At 31.9% G+C, this 12,518-nt stretch overlaps 1 protein-coding gene across 3 annotated transcripts in view; it reads right to left on the minus strand.

Annotated features, from left to right (window-relative positions):
* NLGN1 (neuroligin 1) overlaps positions 1–12,518 on the minus strand; it is a 786,357-nt gene that overhangs the window by 519,527 nt on the left and 254,312 nt on the right. For all 3 annotated transcript variants that reach the window (XM_069559761.1, XM_069559778.1, XM_069559768.1), the window contains one exon: positions 6,875–7,027. In XM_069559761.1, coding sequence (XP_069415862.1) covers positions 6,875–7,027 — 153 coding nt within the window. The remainder of the gene's footprint in view (positions 1–6,874; positions 7,028–12,518) is intronic.

Genomic DNA, 12,518 nt, shown 5'->3' on the forward strand with positions numbered 1-12,518 from the left:
CTTGTCCAGATGGATGGCAGTATCAATGCCATCCGTGCGGGGTTGTGCTCAAGAGAAGACCATCTGGGCTAGAATCCTGGTTCTACCACTTAACACTCTTTGACCTGTATGAGTATGAACTAGTTACTTAACCTCTCTACTCATTTTTTTCTGCATGTATAAAATCAGGAAAATAACAATCCTACCTCATAAGGTTATTATGGGAATTTAATAATCAAATCCTTGGATTCTCCAATGGGGAGCCAAAAAAAGAAAGTGATCTATGCAAACTGCCCAAAATAGCTTTTGGAATTTTTCAATGAATGTGACTGTGATGGTTATTACTGTTGCTGCAATAATTACTATAACTTAGATGTAAAAGGCAAATATGCAGACCTGAGAAAATCAATATATTTCAGCTATTAAGTTGGAGATTTTCATTAATTGTTAGAAATATCAGTGGGTGGAAGTACATAAGTCTGATGATTTGAGGAACAGTCAGTCCTAGAGATGCAGTTTGGAAGTCACTATTTATAGATGGTATTTAGAACCACAAGAAACACCTGGAGAAACAGGCAAATTTGACCTAGGAGTACGGAATGAGGTAGGGCAAAGTTAATAGAGTTTTGCCAAGAGAACGCACAGGTCATAGCAAACACCCTCTTCCAACAACACAAGAGAAGACTCTACACATGGACATCACCACATGGTCAACACTGAAATCGGACTGATTATATTATTTGTAGCCAAAGATGGAGAAGCTCTATACAGTTAGCAAAACCAAGACCAGGAGCTGACTGCGGCTCAGATCATGAACTCCTTATTGCCAAATTCAGACTTTAACTGAAGAAAGTGGAGAAAACCACTAGACCATTCAGGTATGACCTAAATCAAATCCTTTATGACTATACAGTGGAAGTGAGAAATAGATTTAAGGGACTAGATCTGATAGACAGAGTGCCTGATGAACTACGGATGGAGGTTCGAGACACTGTACAGGAGACAGGAATCAAGACCATCCCCAAGAAAAGAAATGCAAAAAAGCAAAATGGCTGTCTGAGGAGGCCTCAGGGAGTTGGTGATGGACAGGGGAGGCCTGGTGTGCTGCGATTCATGGGGTCACAGTCAGACACGACGGAGCGACTGAACGGAACTGAGAACCATGAATAAATTCCCCTATGGAGACATGGTAAGGAAGGGAGCCAACACATCTGCGTAGCGGCACTTCGATATTTAGGTATTAGGGTAGGAAAGAGCAAAAGGAGCTGAGAAGGAGCAGATAGTTAGGCAGGAGGAAATTCTGGCATCACGCAAACAAGCATACACGAAAGGGACTAGCTAACTGTGTCCTGTGCCATAGAGAGATGAGGTAAGGTAAGAATAGAGAAGTGACCAATGGAACTGACAACCTCTAAAGCTCCTATCTATCTAAAGTTTTTTTTTTTTTTTCCAAAGGACAAACAATATCTCTACTTCAGGAGATCATTTAAGCACTCAAACTAAAATTGATTACCATCCAGCCCCTATTAAAACTCAGTTAGCACAACTGGTATTTGAGAGAAGAAATCTATGGACCAAGTTAACTATCATTGCTTTATATTGGTTTTTAGTTCTAGTCTATTAAATGTGAAACCACCAAATGTCTTACTTGAACTGCATTTGGTTAGTTCTTTGCTAAAATGACACTATAAAAGTTGCGGACATTTATCACGATGTCTTTGGCTTTCACAGAGCGTTAGCATATAAACATATGCTGAGAATATTTCTATGTCTTCTAATGGCATAAAGACTATCACAGGATTCCTATTTTTTTTTTTTTTAGTATTCCAATTACATACAACTCATGATAAATTTCTCTGTAGTATACTGTAAAAACAAGTTCTGTGTATTTTTCTGATATACATGTTTCCTTTATCTCATAATAAAAATTATGAGATTCAATCCATTATCCTTTTTACTTTGCCTCTAAGCAATTGGAATATATATTTATGTTCAATCCCAGTATATTTTCAAAGCCTAAATTTCTGAATCTTTTCTCTATAATATATGCATTCAAATTCAATATGGTTTTATCAACCTATGTACATGTGTGTGTTTGTCACAAATTGCTTCCAATTTTTTGAAGGAGAAAGAGTATAAACAAATACAAATAAAAAGAATGTCCTTCTTTCTTCATTTAATCTCATCCTTCACAGTTTTGCTCAAATACTACCAAGTCCATGAAAATATCTTTGACTCTTCAAGGACAGATTGATTCCCTCTTCTACCTACTAATAACACATTTGGATGACAGTGTGATATTAGTATCATAATATATAATATTTTATTATATTATATATATATATCAAAAATATAAGGTCATATTTAGAGTTTGTTTCTTTCAGGCTTCAGAGTCAAACAAATTTTAAAAATGCAAAAAATAATGACAAAACATTGAGTCACTTAAATGAATATATTTTTCTTTTTAAATCATGATCATTACCTACACTTTAGCAAATCTGCTAAACTTCTCAGATTCAAATAAGAATCTCATCACGGTATCATGTTGATCCATCTGATATTCTATGTTTTCTTTCTTTGTTGTTCTGAGTTTTTATATATCAAGTGACCATGTACATACAAATCAATTAATAAATATGTTATTATAAAATATGAAGTAGAATATCAATATTCTTTATTGATTGCCTATTTCCTCCCTCGATTAGATTGAAAACTCTTTAAAGACAAGGATTGTACTATTATTATACTTCTTAGAAGATATACAGTGCTAGAAACAAGTGTTATATATTTGATGACCAACAACTCCAAATTTATATTTATTTCTTTCATTTGTCTCATAATACTTGAAGCATTATTATCACATAGACATTATACTTATAAGAATTAACAGGTCTCACAACAATAGAATAAATATCAACTTAGGTTTTCATTAAAATTTATATTCAGTAATGTTAATAAAAGTTTGTTTTAATTGACTTAGTCTTACATGACATTATAAAGTTAGTTAAATATACTTCTTCAAATATAGCTGGTAAATGAACTAGCCCTTAATTATTTTTTCCATAGATGGGTAGTAGAGACATTAGATTACTAAGCAAAATATTTAATTAGACCCTTTACTAAGAGGTTGCCAAATGTCCAGAATTATCAGTAGCTCTGAAATATTTGAGAGAATTTTTTCTAAAATAAATCACGTGTTTGAATTATGAATGCATAATTGCCTCTAAAATATCCATATCAAAATAAAACTATCTTATTATATTTCCATCAAATAAAAATCTTATATTTGTCTAAGATCTCCACAGAGATAATTTTTAAATTATTTTTCTCTAAAAAACAATAATTTTATTCGAAATTTAGAGAGGGGGCTGAAACACATTTTTAACACTAAATTAGTTAATGTATGCTTCCATTTTTAAGATTTGAAAATATATTTGGATGGTTTCTATTTTCAAAAATTATTGCATATCTCCTCTTTATACAGAAGAATTTATTTCATATTCTCTTTCAATGCTTGTCCATAAGTACATCATATACTTATCCTATGTAAAATAAAGAATTATTTAATACTACTTTCCTCTCTTAAGACCACTTAACCAAAGCATTTCTCACTGTTTCCAACATTATAATTTTTATTCTGATTTTTTAACCATATACTATTGATAGAACACTAAAAATAACTATTAATAATTATTTTAAAAACATTTTAAAGAGCAATTGATATAATATGTATTAGATAACAGAGGACAAAGAGTTAAAATGAGGACAAAGAATGCATATAACTAAAGTCTAAATTTTTACTAAAAGAATGTGACACTGAATAAGATACTGTTGCGGAGAACTTTAAGAGAACCTGAGGAAGTAGGTTAGCAGGCAGAATCCTCTATACTCTAGCCTTTCTTCCTTCAACCTTATTATAGTTTTCTTATCACCACCAATATAGCATTTTCAATGCAATGATAGAGATAGTCTGTATTACCATTTCAAAGAAAACGAGGACAGGGTCTTGGTTGGGAAACAATGCTATCATTGGAGGTATTTTTTTTCCTTCTATGCTAATTCTACTTTGCAACAAACAAAATATCTTTTTTAATATAAAATACTTTAAACTGCGAACTTGGCTGCTAGATATCTGTATGAAATTTTTGACAAACATTATCACATTTTACTTTTGGCTAAAACAAACTTGTAATAGTTTTCCTTTGGGCTGGCAAATTCAAAGCAAAACTAATTACATTACCTGTTTCAGGCAACTTGATATTTTTTGTCAATCACCTGAGATCAAGTCTCATAATTAGCCAATGTATACATTGGACCCCAAAATTCATTTCCATAACACCGAAACTTGAAATCAAAACACAGCTCAAGATATATTCTGACATGTGATCAAATTTTATTTTCTACTTAAAGTCCCAAACTCTCCCAAGAGCCAACTAAATAGCAATACTTTTGGATCCCACACCCAAGAAAACTTGGCTTACCTTGTTACTGTTAGACAAAGTATTAACAACAGCTAAAACCCTACAGTCTGTACTGTTGCAGTCCCCCTGGTAGATCAGCTGTTGATCTGGTTGTGGCATAACACACATGCGAAGTATGCTGAAGCAAATGTTTTGATAATATACTCCTCATGAATTAATTCACTTAAATACTTTTTCTGAGGCCCAACATATATTTTAGGAAGTGACCAGAAAATATCAGTTCTAGAGCTAAGGTTCCAAAACGCCCCTAAAAATGTTTCACTAACAAAGTTTAGTACTTAATCAAGTTGAGAGGAGATCTATAAAGGGCAGATAAACATTAGGGTATGATGTCTCTTAGAGGAACAAAGGAGCCCACTAAAGTTTAAATCCTAAATGTAGCAGAGTCAGAACAAATATTTAACACTGGAAAAATTATCCATTATCAACTGAACACTGCCTGCCATTATACAGATCAAGTTCGTCATTTTTTAACTGGTGAATCTTTTGTCCTGAAATCCAATCATTTAGAATACGAATTTAAAGAGGATACAAACAAAGATCAAAGTCACGTCATAATCAGTTCCAAATGAATTTTTAAAAATGGGCGTAACTTGTACTAGCATAACAGCACAAGTTATTCTATGAGATCTTTATGTGAATATAACCACTCATAGGCAACATAATGTATGGCCAAAAGATTTTTTAAAATAAAATCACTGTATATAACTATGCAGATGTTCAAGTCCTTGAAAACACTATTACCATAATTTGGCATCTAATTTTGAATTTTCAATTGGAAAACTAGTCACTGCATCGATTTTCAATTTAAGAAATTCAGAAAAATATGAGAATAATAAACATTAAAGACAATTTAGCTATAAACAGTGCCATACTTAAAGTTACATGCATTAAAGATAGTGAAGATTCTCACATTCAAATCTTGTCTAAGAAACCAATGACAACACTATGATATTTAAGATTAATTTGAGAAGATTATTAGTAACATCTCTTTATATATCTTCTAACATGGAGAGTTTTCATTGGCGTGAGGTCATTCACCCCTATGTAGTGAAATTATAATAACATCTGAAGCAATGCATGATTACACATGATGGGTACTTGAACTGATGTGTATTTGAACAATGCTACAGAAATATTTTATACCTACATTGCTGGAGTGTATCTATTATATTATCCACCATACTCCAAATTCAAAACAGCACACTAGAAATAGATCAAGTCTCACTTTGCTTTGCTAACACATCCCCTTCCCCAAAACATACAGCCTTGATTGACAAAAATTATTCCTTTTTATATTTTGAGATTGGCATAAACATAGAATTATGATTACATACAAGAGATTAGAATAATAATAATTAACACTGATGAGAAATATAAACTGATTCCCAATGTGGCTAAAATAAATGATATTAACAATTATTGTGAAGGAGAATATAATTCAAACTTGTCTTTCAAAATGTTTCAGAGTAAAGAATGAGTATAGTATCTCTTTGTGCCCAAATAACAGAAATTATAACTTCTAAGTGCATAGTAAGAGATAGGACTTTGATCAATTAAGATTTAAAAAACAACTTCTTGTAATAATTGTACTCTTAGCAAGTATCTTTAAAACACCACAAATAGAGGAGTTTTATTAAGTAATACAGATTTTTTTACTCCTTAATTGTGATAATACTATAAAAAAATAAACGTATACAAGTAGAACAGCAAGTTTATACTGATTTCAGGGTACTTGATAATTTATTTTAAATAATAACACTGCTCTATAATTTTCTTCAAGAAACAAAAGATCTACAGTTTGATTTTGTTTCACATGCATATACATTATCGAACACATTGACACTTTGTGAAATCAATGAATGTTTTGCAAATCAAATAGTTCAACAAATGACATCTAAACAAAATATTTATAATTGCATGTGATAAGCTAAAAACAAACAAACCTACACAGCAAAGGCAATCATTTTCCAAAGCTAGTCCATACACATATTCTTGAAGAGAATATAAACTAGTTTCTATGTTCCTGGCAAACCTCAGCCAATTTTATAGCATTGTAAAAAAGAAATGCAGAAGAGAGAAAAATCTGCCCAGAGACTTAATTCTTCTTAAGAAAGGCCCTGCCATTGCTACTTTTCACATTTCTATACAGCCAAGCTAAGAAGAGCATTCCTCAACGATGTGAATAATTCCATTACCTTTTATCATTAAATATCAAAACTAACCCTAGCTGTCTTTTGTCAAGTAATATATGAACATTTATAGAATTAATTGAAAATACCAAAAATTTTGCTTCAAAATCAGCAAACATAGAACAATGACTGAAAGGAAGCAAAGCAAAACAAAACAAGTCAAAACAAAATTATCATATCTTCATGGAATGATGCTGAAAAAACAACCAAGAAACTTCTTACCGAGTACCCCAAGTCGATAGTTGACTGTGATGACGATCACATTGCCATAACTTGCCAAGACACTCCCATCATATAAATTTCCAGTCCCTTCCATATATGAGCCACCATGGATGTATACCATCACTGGTTTGGGACCACCACTGTCCCGAATATCTGAAAAACAAATGATTGGCAACTGTTCTTATCCTCTACATGCATAATGAAGCAGAGAATAGATTTTCCAATTTAGAAACAAGAGGGCATGATTTTAAAATAATTCTTTAAATTGTTGTCTTCGTTAAAGTGTTTCTTAAGCAACTTGTATTAAGATCTATTGCTGAAAAAAGCAATAAATATTTGTTGTTTTCTTTCTAAAATTTTGTTAAATATGATAAAACTGAATTACAAAATTTGGAATAATTGAGAGTAGGTGTGAATTTCAGTGCTATTTTTAATTGATTTTTGATGTGACAGTAGAATTAAAGAAATAATAGAATGATAATGATTCTTAAAACTTCTTTTAACAATTGTTTAGACTTCCTATGGAATTTATGAGCCAAAAACTAAGGACAATGCTATCACTGCTATTATGAATAAAACACTCTTTTCCCCATCTTAATTATTGTAAAGATTCATATTGAATGCATCATAATTACATTGAATAACTTATCCTCCAATTTGAGAACATAATTATAACATTATTTTACTGAATTTGAAAGAAATATCATTTAACTATTCAAGTACTATCAGATGAATTGTAGGCAATAGGGTGCAAAAATCTATATTTTTATCTTTGTTGCATTTAGGGGACTTTCATTCAAATGATATTTTTCAGTTCCATTCAGGTCATCTGTTCATTCAAATTATCCTTATCCTTTGAAAGAAGAAAACTGACTGACACTTTGGCTCTATGATTTTGTCATGTAGACATTAGAGAAAATACAGCTAAGTTCAAGTGAACAATTCTAAAGTTTACAGTGAAGTTGAAGTGATTTCTACAGTTCTAAATTTTAATCAAATGTACTTGCTTTTCTAAGATATTTACCATGATTATGTAGCTTTCAACAGGGTCTAGAAATAATATATAAGGGAAACACTGGATAATTTTAAATGATAAAAAAGTACTAATTTCTGGAGACAAAAAATGCTAAATTGTATATTGGTTAACATTGGAAGTGAAGTCACTCAACCGTGTCTGATCAATGGACTGTAGCCCCCCAAGCTCCTTTGTCCATACGATTTTTCAGGCAAGAATACTAGAGTGGGTTGCCATTTTCTTCTCCAGGGGCTCTTCTTGACCCAGGGATTAAACTCAGGTCTCCTGCATTGTAGGCAGACTCTTTACCATCTGAGCAACCGGGGACCCCATATTGGTTAACAAGGTTTTAACTGTTATATAAATTGAAATATTATATGTGTACATATATCTGTATGATTATGAATATGTACATACTTGAAACACTATTATATAATAGCCTATGATCTCTTCTATCCACAACTGAAACCAAATTACACCATGTGTAATCTTTCTTTTTTAATGTTAATAGTAATAAAGTGTCATTTAATATGGCTTTGTTTCTTTGCTTTTGACATATTTTATCAAACAAATCCCCTACATCATAACAATTGAGGTTTCAGCTTTCAGAATAGACTAATATGATATGAACTCATTGAAAAAACTAGTGATAATTTACAGGCTGCTTTACATTGTTTTTTAAAAAGGTGACAAGTAGAAATGTGTCGATTTTTTGACTGTAATAATAATTTTTTTCAATGTAAATCATTTTAAAATCAGGAATTGTAGCTCAACTTGTTTGTCCAGATTTTCAAGTTGGAGAAATAGCTAATTGCAGAACTTAGAGACATTTTTAAATGTCTAGTTTAAATTTGACTTAATATCTAATATCACTATGAGTTTATCATACTCTCTCCTTCTCCCCACAAATGTGTACTTGAGAAGTGTCTTATTTTTAAGTGGTGAGAGGAGGATACTCTGACATAAAGACCATCTACTAGACACACCCTACATTTAGTGAAAAAACCTAAATGTATTTTCTCCTTAAATCCGTGAGAGGGAAAATTATATTCATTCATTTGTAAGACTTGGGGAACTCATAGAGATGTTAGGCTTATAGAAAGAAACAATTCTGAAATTGTCAAACTCTGCTCCTTAAATGCCTGTTCACTGCACACTATTTTAGCTTATTTTTCTAGTATGGCTGGCACTGAAGAAGCAATAATAAATTATTAAATCGAAATCATTAACTGACTATTCACAGCAGACACTGTACTTTGCTAATTGTATGCTTGGAGGTAGCACAGAGGGAGGCTGTTTCAGAATTCTTCTTTAATTAAAATTACATAGAATTACAAAGCACCAACTGTGAACAGTAATGAAATCTTGGTAGAACCATTCTGTTCACCTGGAGAACAATACAGGCACACATTGAGAAGACCTGCCACATCTTATACACCTAATATAGCAGAATGGAGAAGACAGTGCCAGAATACACTGAAAATATGACAGTAGATTCTAGGAGGGATTCTAAGTGGCATCTCTCTAGTTTTCTTTGAAAATTAGACTTGAAAGGATTACTGATTGATTGGGCTGATTCTAATTTCCAATTTGTCTTTCCAAACTTCTCAATGATTTCAACTTTGCTTAAGTGCTTGAATGTGTCCAGCAGTTCTTTTCCAGAAAGTTCTATAAAATTCTAATGCTGTGTTCTAAACAATATTTATTTTTGCTTGAAGTAACCTTGAAGTTAATGCTAGATAGTATATTAATCACCAACATAGGCAACATTCTTGTACATAAAAACTCAGTACTGCTAATAAAATTTGGGAAATGCCATATTTATACTATAGAACAATTGCTAGCTTTTGATAGTGCTTTATCAGAGTGGCTCACCTTTAGTGGTTCATTAAAAACTTTACTTTTGATAGCATTTTATCACAGGGTTCATCTTAGATTTTACTTTTCCTCATAGTCTACAGGTCTTTTCTGATGTAAATATAAATAGTAAATTGTTCAACTATAATAAAAATAACAACATAACAATAAAGGTAGATAGCTTAATATAAATATAAATTTTGATTTTATAAAGAACTAGACTCTATAAATGAAATTGATATACCAGATAACCTACTATTGAATACTATCAACTAACGCCATCATTTTAATAATAAAATTTGGAATAGCCACGTGGTCTTTAGTGCAAATATATTAGGTGTAATAATTTATAATGAATTTATTAGAGCCATATTGTCCCTCTACTTTGTCTCATATGTTCCCTTTGAAATTAAGCGCATTTCACCTAAGATATCTGACTTTGCCTGAATAGCTGCTACTGACCTCACTAAAATCAAAAGAATACTCTCAGAGACTAAAACACTAGCTCAGGTTTAGTAAAACTACAAATATGCCTAAAGTATGCTTATATTTTCTGTTATTTACAATGTCTTAAAGTTTTGCTAATCATCTAGGTCTTTGAACTAAGTGGGAAGAAATACTATACACTGCTGATTATTTTTATTCTAAAATTTTTACAGTAAAAAATTTTTTTTTCAAGTTATAAACTAACAAACTGGAAACTGAATAGGTATTTTGATTTTAAATTTTAGTAACTATTTTATCTTTCTGATAAACAAAAAATTTAGCAAGTGCCAATAGCTCTGCTGCTGCTGCTGCTTCTGCTGCTAAGTCGCTTCGGTCGTGTCCAACTCTGCGCGACCCCATAGACCGCAGCCCACCAGGCTCCCCTGGGATTCTCCAGCCAAGAACACTGGAGTGGGTTGCCATTTCCTTCTCCAGTGCATGAAAGTGAAAAGGGAAAGTGAAATCGCTCAGTCGTGCCCGACTCTTCGCGACCCCATGGACTGCAGCCCACCAGGCTCCTCCGTCCATGGGATTTTCCAGGCAAGAGTACTGGAGTGGGGTGCCACCGCCTTCTCCAGCCAATAGCTCTAGAGCAGTCAATTGGGATTTATTTTTGCCTGACAACCAATATTTGAAGTCATAATTACCTTTAACAGTCCTGGTGAATAATTATTAGTCACATAACTCCTTGAACATGTTTACTGGTTTCTTTTTTCTTAAGGGACTCATGAAGTTTTTAATTTCCCATAATTTAGAATTTGGGGGCCTCTAACAAATTTAAAACTGGAGGGTATTGCCTGAATCAAATCTTTCCCTGATACATTTAAAGACATTTCAAGAAATTTTTTGCCCTCTACTCATTTGATGAACTTCAGTTATTATTCAAAGGTTTTTATCCTGGAGGGTATTTGAATTTATCCTTATCTTCTAAACAATTACCCAAACAACACAGAGGAATAAGAACCTGGATTGATTTCTTGGACTTTACACTTATGAGTATTTAAAAATATTTACTGATTTGGTAACTCTTAGGATGACTGGCTTAATACTCAACCTAAATACTACCTGCCAATTTAAGTTGGGGTTTAGGATATTATTAATGGTTATTTGAAATGTTAAGTATGCTTCAAATTATGTCTATGAGATATATTTACATTTACAGAGCTTAGTTCACTGTGGTTGCTCAGAGGTATCACTTGTAAACACATAAATATCTTACTTGATGCTCTTTTACCAAAAGCAAAAAGAAGCAGCACATAAAATCAGCCATCAAAATATTTTTTTAAATGGGATATGATGTAAACAAACATTGTGAGTATTCTGGGAAGATTTGGAGTTTACAAAGTTACACACCAAGCAATCTGATAACAAATGTCTAAGATCTAAGCATTTTCAGAGGATTTAACAAGTCTCCAGGTCCCCAAGTGTAAGCTGTTTTCATAGAGCACTAGGAACAACAACCCATGTCCTCACGGTGAATAAATGTCTTTGATGTTTTAATTCTTTAGATTTCCACGAGGGTTAAAAAAAATCAAAAAATTTTTTTGATATTATAAATTTATTTTTAGCTATTTAGCATTCACAATGCTAAATTTAGCATTCAATCCTGGGCAGCTATAAAGACTTATTTCAAGTATTAATGACTGTGTTGTATTTAACCTCAACCCACTGGTAGTATTCATGGCAAATGAATATTTAATCAAATGTCATAAATTTCATTTAATCAAAATAATTCTTAAATGTTATAAAAATATTAACATCTAATAAAGTTTTAAAATATTTAATAATTTGGTTCTATAATTTTCTATTCTGAAGTAGTTTATTAAATATATACACTTTATGAAACAATTTCAATTGTTTAGTAAGAACACATTCATAGTTGTTCCTCATGGAACTAGCACTTCTGCTGGCCTGTGTGTGGATTATCTTGTTTTGGAAAATCTTTCTTACCACATTATTGTTTTTATGAGATTTCATTTCCAAGGTTCTGGGAATTATTTTTAAACCTAAGATTATATTAGTCATCTCTATAAGAATCATAACTAGGGTGACATTAAAAAAAAAAGAAAACTAATTGGAGGCAAATGAACTGAAAGTCTCAATGGGCCTCTCTAGACACTCCATTTAATACCAGGTAAAGGTACGTAATGGAATGAGAAATCTCAAATCAATCTAGTGAGTACTTACATGTACAGAGTATATCAGAATTGTAAGTCATAAGAAAGTTGGAAAGAGAAAAGAATTTTTATATTAGTACAGTATCAAGACATTATTACTTATAGTTAG

The sequence above is a fragment of the Ovis canadensis genome, chromosome 1 (assembly GCF_042477335.2).
Source record: "Ovis canadensis isolate MfBH-ARS-UI-01 breed Bighorn chromosome 1, ARS-UI_OviCan_v2, whole genome shotgun sequence".
Taxonomy (NCBI): domain Eukaryota; kingdom Metazoa; phylum Chordata; class Mammalia; order Artiodactyla; family Bovidae; genus Ovis; species Ovis canadensis.